This window comes from Centroberyx affinis, unplaced genomic scaffold (genome assembly GCF_046629955.1).
Source record: "Centroberyx affinis isolate AG114_WGS23_722 - 3 ecotype Tasmania unplaced genomic scaffold, CSIRO-AGI_Caff_v1 ptg002667l_1, whole genome shotgun sequence".
In the NCBI taxonomy this organism is placed as follows: Eukaryota; Metazoa; Chordata; class Actinopteri; order Beryciformes; family Berycidae; genus Centroberyx; species Centroberyx affinis.
Window position 1 is genome coordinate 32,177 of NW_027280853.1, and position 23,326 is coordinate 55,502.

At 43.2% G+C, this 23,326-nt stretch overlaps 3 protein-coding genes and 3 non-coding genes across 6 annotated transcripts in view; 2 read left to right on the forward strand and 4 right to left on the reverse strand.

Annotated features, from left to right (window-relative positions):
- Positions 1-2,528: 2,528 nt before the first annotated feature.
- ccdc47 (coiled-coil domain containing 47) lies at positions 2,529-9,109 on the reverse strand. The gene is made up of 13 exons (XM_071535124.1): positions 9,006-9,109; positions 7,451-7,749; positions 7,212-7,313; positions 5,687-5,861; positions 5,374-5,495; positions 5,213-5,278; positions 4,960-5,061; positions 4,661-4,771; positions 4,370-4,455; positions 4,199-4,257; positions 3,978-4,087; positions 3,674-3,841; positions 2,529-3,554 (listed from the first exon to the last, which is right to left on the reverse strand). Exons 2-13 carry the CDS (start codon positions 7,739-7,741, stop codon positions 3,474-3,476), a joined length of 1,473 nt encoding a protein of 490 aa, XP_071391225.1. The 5' UTR covers positions 7,742-7,749; positions 9,006-9,109; the 3' UTR covers positions 2,529-3,473.
- Positions 9,110-10,061: 952 nt separating this feature from the next.
- Positions 10,062-13,993, forward strand: dcaf7 (ddb1 and cul4 associated factor 7). Its single transcript, XM_071535125.1, has 7 exons — positions 10,062-10,412; positions 10,716-10,874; positions 11,145-11,256; positions 11,391-11,509; positions 11,672-11,881; positions 12,432-12,549; positions 12,660-13,993. The coding sequence occupies exons 1-7, from the start codon at positions 10,275-10,277 to the stop codon at positions 12,830-12,832; spliced, it is 1,029 nt and encodes a 342-aa protein (XP_071391226.1). The 5' UTR covers positions 10,062-10,274; the 3' UTR covers positions 12,833-13,993.
- A 410-nt stretch (positions 13,994-14,403) lies between these two features.
- Positions 14,404-14,475, reverse strand: trnac-gca (transfer RNA cysteine (anticodon GCA)). The gene has a single exon. It is a non-coding gene; the product is annotated as a tRNA-Cys (tRNA).
- Positions 14,476-17,857: 3,382 nt separating this feature from the next.
- The window catches only part of kcnh6a (potassium voltage-gated channel, subfamily H (eag-related), member 6a), a 29,546-nt gene continuing 24,077 nt past the window's right edge, over positions 17,858-23,326 (reverse strand). Inside the window, exons 10-16 of the mRNA XM_071535111.1 lie at positions 22,518-22,770; positions 21,850-22,043; positions 21,132-21,231; positions 20,731-21,018; positions 19,436-19,619; positions 18,270-18,486; positions 17,858-18,145 (exon numbers count right to left, since the gene is read on the reverse strand). Of these exons, the coding sequence (XP_071391212.1) occupies positions 17,858-18,145; positions 18,270-18,486; positions 19,436-19,619; positions 20,731-21,018; positions 21,132-21,231; positions 21,850-22,043; positions 22,518-22,770 (1,524 nt within the window). The remainder of the gene's footprint in view (positions 18,146-18,269; positions 18,487-19,435; positions 19,620-20,730; positions 21,019-21,131; positions 21,232-21,849; positions 22,044-22,517; positions 22,771-23,326) is intronic.
- trnac-gca (transfer RNA cysteine (anticodon GCA)) lies at positions 19,040-19,111 on the forward strand. Its single transcript has one exon. It is a non-coding gene; the product is annotated as a tRNA-Cys (tRNA).
- trnac-gca (transfer RNA cysteine (anticodon GCA)) lies at positions 23,154-23,225 on the reverse strand. Its single transcript has one exon. It is a non-coding gene; the product is annotated as a tRNA-Cys (tRNA).

Consider the following 23,326-nt stretch of genomic DNA (forward strand, 5'->3'; position numbering starts at 1 on the left):
TCTGCTAATGAAAACCTATGGAGAAAGCATAGACTGTCATCGTAGTCAAGCGCCCTCTAAAGGTTGCTCTGTGACAAGAGGGTACCTGTGTGGAAATACAACACACACGGTGTTACACCAATTAAAATACACTTTTATGATGATATATTGTCGAGCCGGCATTGGAAATAGTTTTTTTTTTGGTAAAGATTCAAATTGTGCCCTTTGGTATGGAACTGACACAGAATTATGAGGAGGGTAGTTGAGAAAGTGAACAGCTATATTGGAACAGAGAAGACAAGAACAGAGCCCAAAAGAGTGGGTGCCATGAGAAAAACAGGCTAAATTATGCGCCGTGAAATGAGAAACAAAATGGATGCGTAGGTGGAGAGGATTCGGAAAATTTGGAGATTGATTTTATTAATATGAATGTAAGGGCTATCTGTTTATTTATATCCTTGCAGGACCCAAGAGTCTTTCAGTATGCCTTTCAGTATTTCCTCTTTCACTGATTGTTTCTACGAAAACAATACATTTTTGCTTAAAATGAGGGTCAAAAGTTTCCTTTCCTTTACACCAGCCAAACAGTACATTACACCAACCCAGACACACACACAAAAAGAAAAACAGAATAAAATAAGACTGTCATCCACCCTCTATCTCCTGCCTACTCAGCCTACACAGCTGCAAAATGCAACTCCTCCAACTCACAAAGCCTGAAACTGCTTTATAAGCCCATATGTTTTGGTCTCTTATTTCTTTGTAATAGGCAAAATCCTTTAAAAAAAAAACAAAAAAACAACGTTATTCTTGCACTAATAAGACTCTTAAAGACCTCAACTACTCTACTATATTGCAATCGTTCCTAGACATAATAAAACATTAATTAAACTAGATCTTTTGGCCTTTTTTCTTTTATAATCATTTCCAAATATAAAACCTGACAGAAAATAGAGGAGAGAATATATATTTCACTGTAGCTGTTGGGAACATCAATCGATTTATAAGGCATAACAATGGAAACATTTTGCCTCCTTGATGAAATTGAATGAATAGGAGAAACTTCAGAAAATTATGAATAAGCATTTTTACACTCCTACATTCATTTAAACAAAAAGAGCACAAGAGAGCAAAATATCCACTTTCAATTAGTGTGTGTGTGAAAACTAAACTGTACTGAAATTTAAGGAGTTGAATGAGAGAAGAGGATTCAGAAAAAAAAAACCCAACATACAGGTATTGGTAGATATCTCATCTCATCATCAAAATTAAGTCTGTTTGTAGCTTTGAATTTGATGATCATTTGTTTTGTTGTAGTTTTTCTTTTGTGGAATAAATGACTTCCACAAGAGAGCGCCATTGCATTGTCTACTTAATCAAAGAATTGCGGTATTTGTATTTCTCACACAAACAAATAGCACTTTATTATACACAGTGTTGCAGCATCGTAGAGAAGGTGGATCTGGCGTCATTTAAACTTATTTTATTATTTTACTAAAAACGCTGCAGAAATAAAAGTTCAGAGGTAAGCCAGAGTCACAGATAAGATAAGATGAAACTTGAATGACCCTCTTGGAGAAAGTCGTTGCCGCAGCGAAGAATACAATAGGATATAGATAAGAATAAAGGATATAGATATAGTTAAGGATAGAGCAAATAGAACATATTGAAGATAATACAATAAAATGAACATACTGAAAATAAAGACAGGAAAAGACGATTGACAGATTAACAGGTTAACAGATGTCTGCATTTTTACATTCTTACATATTACATATTTCTTTACATAACACATGCAGGCTGTGCGGATGTGCACCGTACTTCTCTTCACATTTTCAGGGAGATTATAAGCATCTCTGGTTTCAAGGCTGCACAGGAGGGGCTGCATCCAGAATCCTAGAGGTGACTGTGGTGTACTAGTAGTAGGGATGGGACTATATATTTTTAAATTCAATGTATTGCAGAACAAAAATGTGACAATGTGCAGCCTATTGTGGGGCAGAAAAATGAATCGTGATATCAGCTCCATTTTATTCTGCTGTAGTAATCACAAATGAGGCGGCTTGACCATCACAATTTCACAGGCTCTCCATCCAAATTATATTATTTACACTTTGTAATGACTTTTTTTTGTTTTGTTTACATTCTGGCAAGCCAATGCCATTGATAGAAAGATTTGTGTCTCAGAAAAAAACATAATTCTGCACAGTCAGACTTTGTTGTCACTGAAGTTTTATTTATGGCACTGTGTCGTGGTTGCATCGAATTGTGAACATCATATCACGTATCGAATCCTGAGATAAGCATATCGTCCCATCCCTAACTATTAGTTTTAACTTTCCTTTGCTACAATCTAGGAAACTGAACTGTCTGACACATCTTGCCTCCACAACCACATTTCAGGATATTATAAGACATTATATAATATGTCAACATAATACATCTGAATGGTGAAGTGAAAGCTGCCCTCCTCCTCCCTATCCAGATCAGCCTGACGCCTCTCCACAGCTACATCAGTATGAGGGTTCATTGTATTCTACTTCAACTGGTCAAAGACGACCACACTGATGTAACCCAATCTGGTCAGGCCGCCCCCATAGAGACTGCTGACACCGAAAGTTAAATTTAGCATTTGCCTCACCCGCTTCTTGGCCCCCCTTATAGACTCCCACCCGTTCTACCAGTTACCAGGACATCCTAACACTAGTCTGGGTACCGGCCTCTGTGTGGCTACGGCCTGCAGGCTGCTGTGTGTTTTCATACATAATGCAGTAGTCATCAGCTGGCTACTAACGAATCAATTTGGGGACTAAACTAAATACACTATTACTTGAAATGTACAATTTAAAAACACATTGAAACACAGTTTTCCAATAGTTTCCAGTGCATTTTATTATGTTTGCTCGGACATTCATCAGAAACAGACATAGCTTGTGAGAATCCAATCCCATAATAGATATAAATTAAAATTTCCTTGATCGTTTATTATTTAAGTTTATATTAATGCTAACAGATTTTTAATGAAACCACAGCATATGTTTTCATTCCTTTTAAAATGTGAGCCGTTTATTACCACCATATGGTTCGCTCCTTCCCTGTAGATTAAGTTTAAAAAACTCACTGAGCTATGAGGCTTTGAAACAGAGCTTCGATGAATTTTTGCAGAAGATAGTCAAACAGAAAAAAAAAAAAACAAACTGGCATGAATTGTTGCGACAGATTTGATTTGATGATTTGATGCTGAAGAGTCCTCAGTCCCTCTCACTTGACACCGACAGTTGACTCGCAGCCAACGTTAAGCCACGCTGAATGGACCAGGTGAGGACAGAAACAGCTAAGCCTGACACACCCAAATACTGGGAACGTCTGTTTAGTGCTGGAGAGACTGAGAGCCAGAGCTGCGAACTGCAGTGAGAGAAGCTGTAGAAACCGTCTGAGCTGAGCACTGCTTCCATGTGTGCTTGTATCCCGATCCCTGTAGTGGTCGTCCCTGTTCACATGGCTTTCACTTTGATCTGCTTCATCTTCATCTGCTTCTTCTCAATCTTCTTCTGCTCACGGCGCTGGGCTGCTTCCTAAAAAAAGAAAACCAAAACAAAACCAACAGCGCTTTAGACCCATATGTTTCGTTGGAGATGCCAGCATATTTCTTTGAATCTCTTGGGGTTTCTGTGTGGTGTTTCAGCGTTCACACCTCCAGACGCCGCTGTCTCTCAGGATCCTCCTCATTCATGATCCTCTCCTTCTCGGCTCTCTTCTTCTCCTCCCTGCGCGTCTGGGCTGCCTCCTGGCGCTGAGCGTGAGTCTGCTTCAGGAAGTTCTCCTCCACGCGAGCCCGGTTTCTGTCAGCCTTCTGTTTGCCCTGGATACAGAGAGGATGAAGGGACAGACAGCCACACTTTTGAGATATTATATAAGAGAGAGAGAGAAGTAAAAGTAGAGTGGGTCAGAGAGTTATGAGCGGTGTCATCAGACCAGAGGGTGGGGATGCTGCTCACCTCTCTGTTGAGGCGGAGCTTCTTGACTTTGTCGATGCTGTAGATCACCATGTTCATGAGAGGGAGCAGAGTGTCCATGTCTTTGGGAGAGGTGTTGCCCATGCCAGGCACTAAACACACACACAAAAAATGTTCAGTATACATTAAATATATTGATAAAATCAAAAGAATCAGCTATGGGTTAAAGTGAGGTTTTGTGGGAGAGACAATTAAATGTTCACCATTAAATGTAAACAGCAGCGTCTTCTTGGTCTCAGGCAGCTTTAAGGGCTGACCCTCCCTGAAACACGACACAATAAGACTCAGCACCACATATATGATAAGAATAACAATACACAGTGAAAAGCTAGATGACTTGCACCGTTTTAAAAATGTATGTAACCAGTACTTACTCTTGCATAACTTTTGGACCAGAAAATTGGTCCGAGAAATGGATGGACTCAATCTTGTCAGCATGGTTGGTAATAAAATGTACCATCTAAAAAGATAAAAACAGTTCAAAATCGAATGTTAGAATGAGCGCAGCATTGAAGAGGCCAAACTTCTCTGCCAAAAAACATAAATACTAATAATAATGAAACATCAATAATAACAACCCTATTCTGTACTCCAGGATGATTTTCTCCGGTAGTTTTTTTTGTCTCAACTCTATACATGGGATAGTGTAGCAGGCCGAGTCTCACCTTGCTGTCCATCACTCCATCAGTGACTTCGCCCATCTCTGTTAGAATAGCCAGGGATTCTGGGAGGCCGTATTTGGCCCCAGACTTGGGCTTGTCGCTGCAGAACTCACTCTGTGGACAGTGAGAAAGAATCAAAATTAAGAAAAAAAGTCATGTTCAGGTGCTGACAGCTCAAAGAATGAGAGAACAGCAACTACAAACAAACTGGTGCATTTGTGTCATAACATAATACAATATTACAACAAACATAGCTTCAGATTTAATCAATTAGATTTAGAGAAATTGTGTAGGATATTTACCAAGTCCTGCATCTCCTTCTGAAGCCTGGCCATGGCTTTCTTCGTGCCCACAGCAAACACAAATGTGTCCATGTCCTCATCATTTAGAGTCACTTTGATTTGCTACAGGCAGACAGATACATGTTGTTGGTTAGAAAATAACTGGGACTGCAACACTGTTTTTAGAACCCACTAAGCCCACTATTGCAGCCCACTGAGTCTGCAATTTCCTTTTCACCTAACTGACTTTAATTGCTGCTTCACTGGTACCTACCACTTGATCACAGGCTGGCCTCATCATCCTGGCCAGAACATTGAGCAGGTCCTGCCTCTTCAGGAACTGAAATAGACCAGAAAATGCATTACATGAATGTACATCCAACATAGTACACTGACCCCAACACACACCTACATAACATAACTCAACTCCCACACCTTGAGCTGGATAAGCATGCCTTCACAGCACACACGCCCGGAGCACCACAGGTTGTAGATGTGTTCATTTTCCTGGTTCAGCTTCCCAGTGCTCACTGCCTCTTTACTGGTGCCATCGTCACCTGATATGATACAGACAAGTTAATGACAAGGAGAGCCAACAAAAGATTTGCTTCATAGTGACTCAACCACCCTTTTTTCGTACTATCACCAATTTGGCCATTACCAGGGACAAAGCACAAGCACATACAGTAGGAGCACATTACTGTTGTTATATAATGAGGAAAGAGAAGCGGGAGCTGTGAGTACTTACCCACTAGTGCAAAGTTGCTCTCTAGAAGCTCTCTGTGGGAGTTGAACCAGGCCTGAGCCAGGCGGCTGTTCTTGTTCTTGCCGATGATGTAGTTCATGATGTAGGCCAGCAGGCCAGTCACCATCAGGATCTCCATGTAGTAACTCTCCCAACTGTTCTGCAAATGTGCAGGAACCTGCAGAGAAACAGCAGGCTGTCATCACCATGGCAACGGTCATCAGTATCAATATGCTCTAGTCTAGGTGATTTTGATTTAGGATGAAAACAGGCAGTGGATGCTGAATGCTACTTTCTTAACCTTTATTTAAACTCGAATAACCATTGAGGTTGCCCTCATTTACAATGATGTCGAGTTACAAACAAGTTCAAAGTTTTAAATAAATAGGACAAGACATAGGTGAGAACTATGTCTTGAGCAGCAAAATTCCTCAGCAGCTACCAAACAGTGGAATAATCTGCATTTCTTTTGCATCCATTTAGCTGTGGTGGTTGAGCACGATCAGGAAATTCTGTTATGATGATTACCGTCTCACTAATAATTGTGATTAACAATTTAATTTTAGTTTTTCCTTAAGGAAAGTGAGCAATGAACTAACCACATGAAATAAATAAAACACAGACTTAAAAATAAACAATGTGCTGATCAGTGAGGTCATATGTGGCTTTGCAATGAGATCCATGTTGCTCACTGAGCTACACTGAAATGATAATGTCGGACCAAGGGAAAAGAGCATCGGTAAACTTCAAAGGGTTTGTGTGTGCACACTAGAAAGGCCGGACTTTTAATCCCCTTCGGAAGACACCAACAGACTGCCCAGCGTTACAGCTGATGTCTGTGTACACAGCAATCTAATAAACTAATGTACAAAGGAAATAAAACGCCATGCTGTAACACTTTATCTTTGGAATAAAAACAACACAACTGAAACAGTGTCTGTAGGAATGACATAGTGGGCAGGAGGATATAAACTTTGGCCAATTTGCAAATATATTGGCTTTTATTTGAAAGTTAATAGGGACTAGGAAAATTCTTCAGGTGAAAACAAAACAATGATAATGATCAAACAAAATATTTGCTGTTGGCTCCGATAGTCACAATCACTCGCAGTTTTACACCTGCAGCAGCAAAACTGCTCCTTCAGCTAGCAAAATGTAAATCAACAATGAAAAAACAATCAAATCATCTAGCCTTATAGCACAGCACTCCCAAAATAACAATTGCAATTACAACAAAATTGCCCATATCTCATAATATCATTTTCCAATAAAAGGCATTATTACACTTCAACACATACTGGAACTGATCCTGCAACGGGCCCAAGACTGAATCTGGGTCTCAGAACCAAAATGACCCGGCACGCACACACGTCTACAAAAAATGATACAGGTAGAACAGGAAAGTATTTTTTGCTCATGCAGCCAGCAGAAATCCGGTGCAAATTCACAGCTTGTACAGTTCACAACTAACAGAAGATAGTGTGAGATAGCAGCTTATGGGGGGATTTCAGCAATAAGCCAGGCTTACCGTGTGGATTATGAGGGGGTCCTTCAAGGAATGGCTGGTCTTCTCCATGTCCCCAATTCCCTCAAACTCCTCTTGGTCATATTTGCTGTATATATCTTGATCCTAAAGAAACATGTGAGAAATGAATTAGCATTGCTATTTAGTTAAATTATTGCAATACCTTAAGTAACATGACGAATCCAAACTGAAACTGAGAACTGTGCTCAGAAGTTGGACTGCAGTACTACAGGACAACGTACCTGTGTCTCTGAGTCGTCAAACCCATCCTGTCCGTCCTCCAGCTCCACTGTGGCTTCGTCTTCATCTTCATCCTCCTCGGGCTGTGAGGAGGGTGACGCTCTGGGCGGAGGGACGGTTTCTGCCTCAGCGGCGGGATCCTCGTTCATGTCCTCAAACTCGGCAAAGTCATTGTCATCAAAGTCGGCTAGGTCTTCCCCGTCATCAAAGTCATCATTGTAGCGCCCCCTGGACACAGGTAGGGCCAGGAGGAGGAGCAGGGTGGGTATCAGGAGGAGGTTCACACTCCGCATGGTGGGACCTACACCAGCATGGGGCAGCAGAGCAGAAGACAGTTGAAGTAATGGGAGGAGTAAATAGGTAGCCTAAATAAGGGTGGATTGAGAAGACAGGGAAGGTCAAATAAAGAAGGTCAACATGCAAAAAGAGAATACTAGACACTGGATTTAAACCAAAAAAAAAGTTTTCCCACAAACAGAAGGGACGGGCAAACGTAACATGAACAGGTCAAACAAGTTCAGAAATTAGCCCATTTGTATATGTTGCACGGTTAGGTGTAATACCGTTGTACCAGCCTCCCATAAATGAGAACTGAGTGCCTTTACATTGCATCATTCTGGGACTAGAGTATTTGATTGCAGTACATGGGTTAAACTCATGAAGAGTAGATAAAGTGAGAAATTGTAGGCAAAAACCCTGTTGACAATGCAGCATGTTTGATTCAGATGAAAAATCCCACACATTTCCCTTGACTGTTGGTCGTCAATTATTCTATATAAGAGGGCCTAAATTACATGACTTCATATTACAGTAACCATCTAATCCAGAGTCTCTTCCCTGCCCGCACAGCACGCCTTCACGTGATAAAACCCCAGAGACAGACCCTTATAGACCAAGGCTTACTAGAGAATAAAGAAAATAAGGAAGGGGAAATTCAACTGAGAACTGTGCAACTGTTACCAAACATCTACTACAAGTCTCAGCACATCTGACTCGTTCAAACTCGTTATCACCAGCACCAACATTTTGCTGTTCCGACTAGAATAAGAAACTACTAGAAAAATCAAGACAAACTGCCTTATAATGATACAGCATTACTTTACTGCGCCGTGAAGACGGCTGAGCCAGTGTTAAAGAGCAGTGTGTGGCTGAATTCGACGACTTTTCCATCAGAGCGTTGTCGCTAGCTAGCCCAACTAACTTTAGCCGATGACCGACGCTTTACGACACACGCTAACTGGCTAAATTAGTTGGCTATGTTTAACTTGCTACGTTGATGCGTTGGCAGTTAAGCCACAATTGATAGTGGGGACTCATGTAATGACAGGAGTAACATTAAACCCCAACCTTAATCATATCACACCACTCGTCCCATCCCCCAACACTCACTTTAGCTACTTGCAAATCTGGCTTTAGCATGCTAACGATAGCTAGCTAGCGTGGCAGCTTGTAGCTAAACCAACCATGTTCCTGAAGAGAAAACATCCGTTTTTCTCGTTACAACTTTAACAACAAATCTTAATTAGACAAAGAAAACCAACTCCACCAGCAGCGTACCTGTTGTGAAACTGTATGATATGAAACGCGACGTTGGCTAGGCTTGCCTTGACCGTCCAGCCGAGTCGTGATGAAGATTTGACAGCGTTTTACCCAGAAATCTGTGCGGTGTCCTGGTTCCACTCCGTTTCCTAGCTACTACCGGTGGGTCAGTGTGGGGTGAAGGGCTAGCTACATAAAATTAAATTAAATTAAATTAAATAAAATGAAATAAAAACAGATTTTACATATGGCCATATGTTATTTTGTAATCATATTAACATACATTTATTATTTATTCTACTGAGTCACAAGTAAGGTCCAAAGGAAATACAGAATTTTGATTTCATAAAATGTATGTTTGTATTTACAGTTTAGAGATTTGTGTTGTAGGATGCTAGGGTGGCATCGTATGATAGACTGGTGGTATAAGTCAGTATCGCTTAACTACCGACATTTTCTGTATGCACTACCCTTCGTTGACACTAGTGGTCTTCTTTGTCCCCCTAGTCACATTTTTTGATCGCGGTGGAGCTGCTGAATGAGCTTGTTCAGAAAAACTTGAACTGAGACCTGAGATTGCGTTCAGACGTTAAGAACGATACAGACTATAACTGTGTTCTGCTCCGATTCACATTCTGAATGAACTGCGAGTTATCTTGTCTTTAAATACAGATGAAGCAATTATTTGTCTCTCAACTGGGCAAGTGACTCTGTACGCACATGCGCAGCTAGGTTGCTTGCGGGTTAAATGCGTCAAGTCAGCTAGTGTTGGCCAGAATAAGGCCGGACGTTAAGCGATTTTACTTTCAAAATAAAAAATAGACTCGCGTTAAATTAATTACATGCAAAAGAATACGACGTTATTTGAGCGTTAGAACTCTTTAAAACCATCAAATGTATTTTGATTTACTACAGATTCACCCTTAAGTCATTCATTATTTATATGATAACAATTTGTATAATCTGAAATACGTTGCAAGTACATTGTTCTGTGTTGCAACGTCTGTTCATCCATGGGTTTATTTTGAAAATTGTGACCGGAAGTGTTGTTTTTTTATTCTGGCTTGTTTGACACTAGTTTAGATCTCAGCGAGCAATGCGAGTCTTTGTTAATTAAACTGTGAAGAAATCTTCGTCTGAAGAAAGATTTGTTTAATCGAATGCTCATTCCAGCCACATTTGTTGATGTTTGTTCTTGCAATTAAAAATAATTCATAGTAGTTTGCTTGCAAGACTATTGATTTCATAGTTAGCTTGCTAGCTGGTTAGACAACAACTGTGAGGAGGATGTCGCTCCACGGCAAACGAAAAGAAATCTACAAATACGAGGCGCCATGGACGGTGTATGCAATGAACTGGAGCGTCCGCCCAGACAAACGCTTTCGGTTGGCACTCGGGAGCTTTGTGGAGGAATACAACAACAAGGTACGCAGTGTGGATATTATCATTTATCAGTTAATAACGGCAGCTAAGCTAGCTAACGGTAGCTTGCCTTGCCACGGCTATCCTGCGTAGGAGCCAAGGCATAGGAGCACAGACTGACTGTGCCCTTTGTTATCATTCTCAAGTAGCACATACAAGTACTACTGTGGTCACTGGGCCTATATTAAAAATGTACAACAAGCTTGCTGCTGTTAACTTACTATATGATTGTCAAACTACCCTGTAAACACGCCTTTGGTTAGTCTTAATTTAAAGATAAGTGGTTGTTTTGGTTCCTCTATACAGGTTCAGTTGGTGGGTCTGGAGGAGGAGAGCTCAGAGTTTATCTGCAGGAACACATTTGACCACCCTTACCCCACTACCAAGATCATGTGGATACCAGACACCAAGGGAGTCTACCCAGACCTGCTTGCCACCAGTGGGGACTACCTGCGCATCTGGAGGGTATGATATGTCTTCCCTGGACGTGATTTTGTTGTCCAGTTCCTGCCTGTCAGTGGGCACAGTGATAGTCTGTGACTGCACCGCCAAGGGAGAGACTCCTTCGCAGTCATGTGAACCTAGACTTGTTAATGCTGTGGGGATAACGCCAATTTGTTGACTGTTTTGATGGCAGGCTGAACTCTGCTTGATTAACTTATTGCATTTACTGGCAGGCACTACTTGTTCATATGAGGTTAGCTCACTACTAAATCCTTTAAATTTACCCGTCAGGTCAGCGACACAGAAACACGTCTGGAGTGCTTGCTGAATAACAACAAGAACTCAGACTTCTGCGCTCCTCTCACCTCCTTTGACTGGAATGAAGTTGATCCCAATCTGCTGGGTAAGAGAATCACTGTCTGACATTAGGAGAGGTGTTGTGTGGAGTTGGTGCTGCGATTTTTCTTTTAACGTTATTGTTATTTTAGGGACGCAAGCATCAAGTTTGAATTTCTAACATGTCGGTTCACTCTGCAGGCACTTCCAGCATTGACACCACCTGCACTATCTGGGGGCTGGAGACGGGTCAGGTGTTGGGACGGGTAAACCTGGTGTCGGGACACGTCAAGACCCAACTCATTGCTCATGACAAAGAGGTTTGTGTGTCTTCAAAGAGTGGAAAAATGACTGTTGAACTTGCGTATTTGCAAAACTGAGATTTATCAATGCAAAGAGAAACCTTGTGCGATGTTTACTTATGTGTGGTGGAAGCGCAGCCTGGAGAGTCTCTACAGCGTCGTCTCTGTGTGTCTGTACAGGTGTATGACATTGCGTTCAGCCGTGCGGGAGGCGGTCGGGATATGTTTGCCTCGGTCGGAGCCGACGGTTCCGTCCGCATGTTTGACCTGCGGCACCTGGAGCACAGCACCATCATCTATGAAGACCCGCAGCACCACCCGCTGCTCCGCCTCTGCTGGAACAAGCAGGACCCCAACTACCTGGCCACGATGGCCATGGACGGCATGGAGGTCAGTTTGCCGTGTAGCAGTTCAGTCTGTCAGGAGCTGTGTTTCCATCCAACATATTTAAAGTTGTTTTAAGTTTTAAGTAATTTTAATTGTTTATTCCTCTCAGCTAATTTTGGCCATATTTCATGCTGTCCAAAGACAAAAGCAAAGAAACGCACTTGGCATCAGGTTCTTCAGTTCTCTGAGCTTCTTATAATTTATAGACAACATTTCCAAATATCCCAAAGCCACTTCTGAACTGTTTTGCAGTGAGATAAACCATTTGTCGGAGCGATTATGCCAAGCCTGCATTATTATTTATTTGCAAAATGCCTTTGCTTTGCCATTTATCACATAAAAACATTTCCGGTTTAAGCAAGCATAAAAACGTTCTGTCAATACTGAGAATATTTTATTGACATTTGCAGTTTTATTTGATATTTTCTAATTTCATAAATCACAATTGCCATGAAAATCCTTTGTCGGAAACCCAGCTACTTCTCAGCATCTTTGATTTGAGTGTTTACCCTGTGTTTCTTCTTTGGCATTAATTGATGTGTCTGTGTGTTAGGTGGTGATCCTGGATGTTCGTGTGCCTTGCACGCCGGTGGCCCGGCTCAACAACCACCGCGCCTGTGTGAACGGCATCGCCTGGGCCCCCCACTCCTCCTGTCACATCTGCACTGCAGGTGGGCTCAAACTCCCCGCTGTTAATCAGTTGTGTTTTCTTTATCCCCTCCTCCCCCGGTCTTGAATAATTCTTTTAATACCCGCTCTGCGTGTCTTCCTCCTCCCTCAGCGGACGACCACCAGGCCCTGATCTGGGACATCCAGCAGATGCCGCGGGCCATCGAGGACCCCATTCTGGCCTACACCGCCGAGGGGGAGATCAACAACGTGCAGTGGGCGTCCACGCAGCCGGACTGGATCGCCATCTGCTACAACAACTGCCTGGAGATCCTGCGTGTCTAAACCCACGGACGCTTGGATGGAGAAGAGAGGGCCGTTCCTTCAGACCTGGACTTAATTTTCAAGTGTGAGATCTTGTAGTCGTCATCCCGCTGCTTTCAAGACGAGGATGTGGCGACGAGCGAACTTTCTGGACTGTTTTTGGAGTATCCCGTACCCCGCTCCACACTATCCCGGTTTACATTTTCTTCCATGTCTTTACTCCGTCGTACTTCTGTCAGATGTATTTTATGCTCATATTTATTTTGCTTACAAGGTAGCGTTCAGTTATCTGCACAGCAGCTGTAAAGTGCATCAGCGCTTTGAACTCTGGGCAGTCGTCAGTGAAAATCAGAACAGAATTTTTTTTTTTTTTTACTTGCTTCTTGGTGTGAGTTTTCACTTCAGCCAGCCGTGAGATTATCATGAAGGTTTTAGATGTTGTGCTCAGAGGTGTTTGGTATGTTTGAGTTGTAAAGGTTGACACGAATCAGTCGGTGGAAGATGACCTCTCTAATATTCAGGAATATGTTTCAGTAGCCTTCTTGTGGTCTCATACCATATTAACGGTGATTGAAGTATCAATATATTACAGTCTTATTTACTCCTGTGGCAATTTTGAACTGTTAAATTTTCAAATGGGTGTGTGTTCAGTATCCTCTCTCCAAATGATTGAATCCAGGCTAAACATTTTGTCCCTTGTGACCTGTGCAACTTTGAGAATTGTAAAATAACCGGAGAGGGGTTCATATTGTCACTGCAGTGGTGTCCGTCATCATATGGTGTGTTTTGACTTTCTGTTATAGCTCGGCTGATGATGCCCTGTCCAACAAGACTCAGAACCTACCAGAGCAATGTCGTGCAGCCTTTGGCCCCCCGATGATTTTCTTCTCCCTTTTTTCAGTCGACATTGCTTGGGAAAACTGCATTTTCTGTTGTGTGAGAAGTGAGTTGTGGAATGGGAGGAAAGTGAAACAGCTGTTTGACCTTGTCTTCTTCTTCGTCTGCCTCTCTTTCTATTGTTTTCAATACTTAAAGGTCAAGACCTTGTAGCATGCCAGTACAAGGGGAAATGTACATACATATAAATATATTAACTAAGATATCGGTAAGGCAAGTGTTCATGTTGTAGCTTTTTTCATAAAGTTTGTATTATTGAATTTGCTCTACTAATAAATTGTATTCCTCCATGTCTTAGGAAGTAACCTGTCATTGTGTAACTGCATTATTTTATTTAGTTGGGCTTGGTTTAAAATTCATGATAAACCACATTATGTTGTGTTCCTGTGCTGTTAGAAACACACGATTTTCTGTCTTCAATAGCAACCACAGCTGTAGTCACAGCAAAGTTATGATGCACATAGCTAATCAATGTTATCCAGGCACAATGGCTGCAGGCCCAGGAGGAAACATTATACATTATGCATATACCTCAGAGACAAGGGAACATTCATTGAGTTCCTATTGATCTGCTGCCAAAGACTACGCCCCCTGACATTGTGAGCTACCAGTATTGTTGTTTTTGTCCTGTTGAATGGTTTGGAAACAGCGGAAGGTGAGAGCCATGTGGACAATGGGTGTGTGTTTGAGGAAAAAGGGGGCACCCAGATTTGAACTAGGGACCTCTTGATCTGCAGTCAAATGCTCTACCACTGAGCTATACCCCCTACATAGAGAGCCTCACATTCTCACTTCAAACCTCCAGGAAAAGGCTCATTTTTTCCACCAAAGGTCAAACTAAACTAAGATAAACGTTACCTCTTAGGTTTGAATAGGTGTGTGTGTGTGTAGGTCTCTGAAATTCCTTCCCCAGGTGGTTGCTGTAAATAACAATGTGTTCTTGGTCAACAATCGCCCTGAAATCTACATAATGACCCACAGGCGTGTGTGCTCTCCCCTCTCCTCTCCTCCCTCTACACCAATGACTGCACCTCCAGTGAGCTTCAGTCAAGCTGCTCAAGTTTGTAAACGACGCCACTTTAGTGGGCCTAATCAAAGATGAGGACGAGAGAGGTAGCCAACTGGTTTGCCAGCAACAAGGTTTGACTTCCATGAGGACCCACCGGCCCATCTGCCCCCGGTAATCAACAGCGCTACTAGGAACACAGTGGAGATGTTCAAATTCGTGAGCAAAATCATCTGAAACCCCCTCAAAAGGGATGAGGAAATGCTCAATCTAATCAAGAAGACCCAGCAGAGGATCTTCTTCCTGCATCAACGTGTGCCACAGCCAGTCCCGGTCTAACTCTACAGATCTGACTCTAAGTTTATCTATCTATTAATAAAGTTTATCTATCCATCACTGAAAGCCTCTTCACATCATCCATCAATGTCACATGCACACACACACTCACACACACTACCCTAGACTGACTGACCTGCTAATCTGCACAAGGATTTTGATATAGATATTCAGGCTTTCTATCACCTTAATTGTATTTTTTCCAAATCTGTCATTCATGCATCTTTTGTTGTTCATCAAGCTAGTTGTATTTTGTGTAGACTTACATACTTGCAGTGTATACTTGTCAGTGGTGGAAGAAGTACTCTGATCCTTTACTTAAGTAAAAGTACCAATACAGCAATGTAAAAATACTCCATTACAAGTAGAAGTCCTGCATGAAAAATCCTACTTAAGTAAAAGTACATAAGTATTAGCAGCAAAATGTAGTTAAAGTATTAAAGTAAAAGTAGTGGTTTGGTCCCTCTGACTGATATTTTATTATATATGACATCATTAGATTATTAATACTGAAGCATCAGTGTGTAAGCAGCATGTTACTGTTGTAGCTGCTGGAGGTGGAGCTAATTTGAACTACTTTATATACAGTTAGCTAGTTTAGTCCAGTGGTTCCCAACCAAGGGCTCGGGCCCCTCCAAAGGGTCACCAGATAAATCTGAGGGGTCGTGAGATGATTAATGGGAGAGGAAAGAAGAAAAAACAAAGTTCTGATACACAAATCTGTTTTCAGTTTTTGGACTTTTTCTCTAATCTTTGATTTTTGCTGAAGTATTGTATCATTTGAACATTGATTGAAATGAAACCATGTGAGGTTTAGAGGGAAAATCACTATTTGGTGGAGCTGTTAACAACTCATAGACATCTGAAATGTGACCCCGACTACACACTGCTTTTTGTAAGACGTCAAAAGCCAAAAAGGTTGGAGACCACTGGTTTAATATTTAACAATGTGTTGTATTTTAAAAGCTTGTTATATTATCCATCGTGTCAAATCTCCATCTGAAAAATAACTAAAGCTGTCAAATAAATGTAGTGGAGTAGAAAGTACAATATTTCCCTCTGAAATGTAGTGGAGTAGAAGTAGAAAGTAGCATCAAATGGAAATACTCAAGTAAAGTACAAGTATCTCAAAATTGTACTTAAGTACAGTACTTGAGTAAATGTACTTAGTTACTTTCCATCATATTTGTAGAGTGTTTGTTTTGTCTACTGTCATCCAGTGCATCTTATCTGCACTACATGTGAGATCCTGTTTTGTTTTGTCCCGCACCTTGTGTGTCACTCCTGTATTGTGTGAGTGTCTTGTAATGTGTCAGCACCAATAAACCAGGTCAAATTCCTTGTGTACTTGGCAAACAAAGGCGATTTGGATTCTCATTGTGATTCTGTAGTGTGTTATAAATAATCTTTAATCTAAAAAAAGATAAATAACAGTTAGGAATTTGTGCTTCAAGAAACCTTATACAGAATTATAAATGCTTGAAAAGGCATTACATTCACCTGGTGGGTGGAACTGTGAAAAATCTGTTGGCAGAGCGGCAGGGCGTCGCCATGCCAACAGGTGACTGACAGTTACCGTCCACTTCACTTTGCCACTCAGATGGACATTTAACAACCGCAACTGTGTTTCCCTTAAGTACTTAGTAAGTTGAGATGAGGGAGACCGAGCCCTCTAATGTTGGCACCTTTAGTTAAACGCATCAGGTACATTATTCAGTATGAAACGGTGCGGCCATGCCACTTTGTTAAACACAGTCAACAGACATTGCAGACACACGTTCATCTGAAAAATAGTTGACGCATATTTAAATGTATCAGCACAGATATATAGACACAGAAACATGGGGAACCAAGCAAAGCAGTTGTAATGCTTTGTAAGGGCTATATGTAAGTCTACAAGAACCTCGGACGTCTTCCTGCTCTGCTTGGTTCTTTACATGGTGATGGCTTCTCACGATCAAAGGACATACTTATACTGAGCGACGTCCATTCATGTCAAAACGTCAGAACAGGAATTATGAGATGAAAATTATACTTCACCGGTCATTCAAAGTTGTGCCACCATCATTCACAGTGTGCCAGACAGCTATGGTATTTGCCTTTTGATATTTTTGTCCCTCTTACACCAAAGCAACAACAGTGTGAAATCTATAATTTTGTACACTCATAACTATTACATTTACTAGATGTACGGTTCTTAATGTAACCGCTACACCTCTAACATTAGGAATAAAACGATTTCAGTTCCAAATAAATGATTACATCTTTCTATTTTTGAGTCTAAATGTGCAATTCTTCTACAACGTGAATGTAGATACTTCTTCACTCGTGACAGGAGCGTGGTGGAGCCGTCCCTCGACGTTTCACCTCGGACCTGGGCATCAGTCCGTGTAGCTTTAAGATCCGGGGGGACTGCATGGCGCGTGTATATGTATGTGTGCTTAATTGTCAACTCATTTTTCAGAACAGTTCCTCCCGGTCGGGCGGGATTAATCTCTTCGTTGCACAGGACCTGGAGAGTGAGGTGACGCTGGAGCACAGAGCTACGGCAGCCTGCGAGGGGCGCTGTGAGTCTGTTCGTAAGAAACAAGAGGCGCTCCGCTGAACCCTCACGCTCTGCAGCAGCACCTTTACGGGACGGGGGGGGGGGGGGGGGGGGCGGGTTTAGAGAGACGGGGCAGTAAGGAAGTGGGGAACATATGGCTGACCGTACTTATGGCTGCCCTGCATCCGTTGTAAGGGGGAGCTGTGGTTGTAAAGGACCAGGTTTTTTAGGTGGTGGTGGTGGGGAGGGGGGGCAGGGGGTTCTAGCTGCCTGGCAGGACGGGGTCGGAGACGTGCCTCTGGATCTCCTGCACCTCTGCGGAGCTTTCCAGGTGCTCGGGGAGGGAGGGGAAGCGCTGGCTGCCGCACAGCAGTCCAGGAGGCGCTTGGGCCCCGGAGCACGACAGCTGAGGAGGGGCGAGGCCCACACAGGGCAGGTGGGGGGGGTCGGCCTCCGGGGACAGGGACATGGTGTCGTCGGACGCCACGGTGAGGTGGATCCCACTGGACAGGGAGTCCTTGGACTTGTGCTTGAAGTCGGAGTCTGGGCTCTGAAGAGAGGAGAGGAGGATCAAGGCCTGTTCAAGCAGATCAAGCAGTCCATAGGTATTTGGACAGTGACACATTTTTTGTTGGGTTGGCTCTGTACTCCAGCACATTGGATTGGAAACCCACCTGTAGCGGCGAGGCAGCGCTGTCGATCTGCACCGGCGGGATGGGAGGGACCGTGTGGATGGTGGGTGCTCCGGTGCCGTACAGGGTGGTGGGGTGGGGCGGGTGGGGCGGGTGAGGGCTGGGCGACACGACGCTGTAGGCCGGCGGCACCGGGGCCATCTGTCTCTGGAGCAGCTGCAGGATCACATTGATGTCTGCCGTCATCCGGGTCTCCAGTCTGGGCAGGATAAAGGAGACAGAGGGACACCGTGAAAAAAAGAGTTTGGGAACTATCTTCATGTTCAGTAAAAAGATGAGATTTTACTATGCTTGACACTATGTTTCATTGAATACTTCAATGTTTTTTCCAGATACTCTTCTCATTTCTTATTTTCAAAATGTCCACTAGGCTTCTCTGTTGCTCTCTTTCTCTCTCACACTCACACTCACACTCACACTCACACACACACACACACACACACACACGCACAAGCAGACAGGCAAATGAAAGTGAGCACAATATAAACAACCATACAGAGCTTCTCCCAACGTTTTACTGTCTTGTTCCTTCCTCTATCTCTCTCATCCGTCTTTCTCTCCTCTCTCCTCCCTCTCTCTCATGACACACACACACACACACACACACCTTACAACCTCCTTCCAGGAACTGAAATACAAATAGAGCAGGAGGGGGAGGGAGGAGTTTTTGCCTAGTGACTACGTAGCTCTAACCTGCAAGCTAACACTGGCCATTAGGCAGAACACAGATAGCAGCTACAGTCACAGGAACAGGGGGTATAGCTCAGTGGTAGAGCATTTGACTGCAGATCAAGAGGTCCCCGGTTCAAATCCGGGTGCCCCCTCTTTTCTGTCAACAGTGATAATAGCTCTCCTGATCATATATACTGATTAATGCAGAAGAGGATCAGGGCCACATGTGAGAAATGTATTTGAATTCAGAAAATAATCACAGAGTTCTTAGAATGAAGTCAGATTTCTAAGTTATAACTATATTTCATAATCTCATTTCTGACTTTAATCTCAGAAATCTGACTTTTCTCAGACTTCCGACTTACATCTCAGAATTCTGACATTAATCTCAGAACTCAAATACATTTTCCACATGTGGCCCTAATCCTCTTCCGTAGATTCAGAACCACCAGCGCTCAAACACAGAAGTGGCTGACCGGTTGAGCTGGGACTGCAGCAGCTCCAGCCTGGACTCCAGCTCGCTGGGCCGGTCCTCTGTGCAGGGCGGGGGGTGGTAGGTGGCCCGGACCGAGGAGGAGCGCCTCTGGCTCTCGGAGAACTGGCTGGCTCTGCGGTCGGGCCAGAAGCCGTACAGTCCGGACATGCTGATGGGAGCTGCTGCTGGGACAAGAGAAAGAGAAGCAGACCCCATTGACTTCTGTAACACTTTCGTTTTCATTTATTCAAGAAAGTCATGCGAAGAGAGAGACAAGGTAGCATTGGGCTTTAGCAAGAGACAGTCCACTGTGTACTAAACAGGGTTATTATCGTTTGGGATTTTTCAATAGTTTTTATTTTTATATAGTTTTTCATTTTTATCTCAATTTCAGTTTAGTTTTAGTTAGTTTTCAGTCTGGGTTTGGTAGTTTTAGTTTTGTTTAGTTTATTTATTTATTTATTTATTTTAACAACTGTTTTTGTTTTTGTTTCAGTTTAGTTTTCATTTAGTTTCAGTTTTCGTTTGAGTATTTTTGGGAGGGGAGATATTTTTTAAAGGATTATTGATAGAAGTCCAGAAGGTATTTTGTATATGTTTGCAACAGATAATGTAATACAGTGGAATACAAACTTATACAATACAAATAAAAAAAAAAAGAAAAAAAGGTGTTTAGAGCCTCTGGAAGTGTGTCAAAGTCTCTCTAGTTTCAAAAACTACATGATGTCTTTAATCCATCTGGAGAAAGATGGGGAGAGATTGATGTCTGATGTTTCTCTGAACGGAAAACAAGACACTTAGCAGAAGTAATAGCTTTGACATGTCTGAGAATGTTTTCTGACCCCAATAATAAAGACAATACAGATGTGACTGATGAAAGCACTGATGCTTTAACCCCAGGCACCCCGAGTTTCCCCGTGAATTTCCTCTTAAGCAGCTTCAAAGTTAGAAAAAAACATTTTTCCATGCTGTACGACAATGTCACATATTCTGTATCTGCTTGTTCCAACGCTTCATTGAAGATACAGCTGCTTTTATTGAGTGAAATATTTAAACCCAAGGTGCCGTGTTTTTTCTGTCTGCAGCATTACATCAAATGGAAAAAATCAAAATGTTTGTGCATCATTTTCTACACATTTCACTGTAATTCAGCCTGACATATTTGGTATCTTTGGAAACCTTGGGATCTTGACTAGAATTTAAAATACATTTCTGTGGGTTTGAACAAAGCTTGGCAATGAAACATGTGTTTGTAATGATGGTACCGAATGTGGGACTGGTGGATGGAGTTTTTACCTGAGTATGGAGGCCCTCCACGGTCTACAGGAGGTCCCATGCCCGCCGAGGGTCCGCTGGGCGGCAGCAGGCTGACCACTGCGGGGGGGTAGTCTCTGGTGTCGCCCCCGGGGGGATAGAGCTCCCCCTTGCTGTGTCCCATGGGCTTCATCTCCTCATCGCTAGACTGGGAGCAGATACTGGCGCTGCTGCACAGGTCCTCCCAATGGGAAGCTGCCGTCGTGCCCCGGTGGTGGTTCCCCATCGGACAGGACTGGTCGGGGTACGAGTCCTCGCGGTCCGTACCGTCTGCACCGACAGAGTCACGGGACAGCCAGGGAACGACAATACAGGGATCAGACACCAGACAGAGGGTGCACGGAAATGTTTGACCTAGTGAACCCCAAAACCCTCACACTTACCAGGCCGGATTCGCCGACGCAAGGAGCTCCTCCGGTGCCTCGTCCGGCGGTAGCCACACTCAGAGTCCCCGCTCGGGGTTGGCTGGTTTATTCTATCTGCCTGATACACATCAGCTTCAGTAATTCAATAACACACACCTGATCTCATGCTTAAAGGACAAATCCACCCTCAGACACTCTTACACTGTTATACATCATCAATCTGTGATGTTCAGTGCATTCAAATAGTTATTTTGTGATGACGGAATGAGAAAAATACACCACCAAACACCAAATGGACCCATAAATGCAAGGTACATTGTTGTTGTTTTTTAAGTGTTAAAAGGTGTTGTAGGGTGGATTTTTACTTTAACTTTTAATATAATTACTGGGCTGCAATGTAAAACAGTACAAAAGTACAAATTAATAGATGAGATAGACTAAGCAGGTGAAACCAGGTGAAAGCTATAATCTCTTTTTTAGTTTAAATCAGCTTCATTCAAATTCATGACAGAAAGATCCACAAAAACAAGTATTTTTAAGCCTTGAGACAAATGAAGCATGGATTATGCAAAAAAAATTACAACTCACTATTGGGACGGTGTTCCTGATATTTTATATATTCAATGTATAACATCCACCAATCACTAATGTCTAAACAGCAAGGGGAAAATCCCAACTGTATCTGTATTTTAGAGCTTCAAAAGGTGGTGATCAGACGCCCTCTGGTGGCACTCACATCTCTCAGGTTGAAGGTGATCTCCAAGTTGTTCCAGAACAAGTCGGAGAAGTCGGGATACATGTCCAGCACCTCCAGCAGGTCGTCCCGCAGGATCTTGTGCAGGTCGCAGTAGGTCAAAGCCCTGACATCAGCACTGGATTTCCCCGGCCGCCCGTACAGACTGATGGGTTCACCGAAGATGTCGTTCTTGCCTGGGGAGACCAAAGAGTAATTTAGAGTGGATTGATCATGTATGTAAATTGTACATTTCATCCTAGTTTTAGTGAAAATAGATTTGTTTACTGGCAACATCCTATCCTGATGAGATGAATCTAATGAAAACAAATGAAAAACAGCATTGCAGTGACACTGATCCTCAGCATTACTACTGCTAAGCAGGAAATAATGGCCCCCTCAAACACAATCGAAAGAGAAATGAGATAGACAGCCTGGATCTGAGTGCTGGCCCTATCGGTGATCAATGGCAGTGTGAAATGGAAGTGGAGCTGTGCCCAAACACCTCTGGCAAGGCTACACACCACCAGAGAGGAGTGTGTGTGATGTGATGCCCAGCCAGTGTGATTTGTGTAGCTGTGGCTTTGCAGGAAAGAGAGGAAAGAGTGACAGAACAAACAAAACAGTGCCAGAAGAGGAGTTGTGACATGAGGGAAAGTACTGCAGCTCACCCAGTATGGCCACCACCACATCGTCCCTGAGGATCTCTATGGAGCCTCTGGAGATGAAGTAGAGGGCGGTGAGAACGTCCCCGCTGTGGACCAGGGTGTCACCCGGCGGGGCGTGGGTGGTCTTGAAGCGCATGGCCAGCGCCCGCAGGCAGCCCTTGTTGGCCCCTCGAAACGCTTTGCAGTTCTGCAGCAGGCTGCGGTTCAGATGGAGGCAGATGTCCGCCTGCAGACACTCAGGGAAACCCTTCAACACCTGCAGGACAACAGAGAGCAGTACAGTGAGCCGGGGCTTTGAAGGAACCAGGTAATCAAAAAATGGAAAACAAAGTGAATTTGAAAGGGACATAAAAGAAACCGAGTTGGGGTGAGAGAAGGAGAGAGATGTGTCAGATGGCCATCGATTCAGGAGGGCACAAAGGACAGCGGCTCCAAGTCATTATCTGTGCTCGGATTGAATTGGCAGCCGCTAACGCTGCTCTGTGGCTACGTCACGTTCCTGCTCCTGTGCTGTCAGCAGCCCAAGGCTCGCTCCTCTCTGCTCTACCAGCAAAGATGTGACGCATATCACCAACGCTAAAGTGGGTCACCTGGTGAACGCCTCGGTGTGAAGACAAGTTTGCGTGTATTTAGAGCAAAAGGGAGCACCCAGAGTTGAACTGGGGACCTCCTGATCTGCAGTCAAATGCTCCACCACTGAGCTATACCCCCCACATGACTGACAAATGTTATATTTCTTCAGCAGAATACCATGTATGATGCCCAAAGCCTGGTTCATGTACACAGAAAATGTGAGTTTGAGAAGCAGATGG

Excerpts from the sequence above, each read along its gene's own strand:
- dcaf7 (XM_071535125.1), top strand. The coding sequence starts at position 10,275 with ATGTCGCTCCACGGCAAACGAAAAGAAATCTACAAATACGAGGCGCCA. Across the intron at positions 10,875-11,144 it reads ACTACCTGCGCATCTGGAGG|GTCAGCGACACAGAAACACG; the intron begins GTATGATATGTC and ends TTTACCCGTCAG. Across the intron at positions 11,882-12,431 it reads TGGCCATGGACGGCATGGAG|GTGGTGATCCTGGATGTTCG; the intron begins GTCAGTTTGCCG and ends TCTGTGTGTTAG.
- ccdc47 (XM_071535124.1), bottom strand. The coding sequence starts at position 7,741 with ATGCGGAGTGTGAACCTCCTCCTGATACCCACCCTGCTCCTCCTCCTG. Across the intron at positions 4,258-4,369 it reads GGTCCAAAAGTTATGCAAGA|GGAGGGTCAGCCCTTAAAGC; the intron begins GTAAGTACTGGT and ends GTCGTGTTTCAG. Across the intron at positions 3,842-3,977 it reads AGCTCCGCCTCAACAGAGAG|GGCAAACAGAAGGCTGACAG; the intron begins GTGAGCAGCATC and ends CTCTGTATCCAG.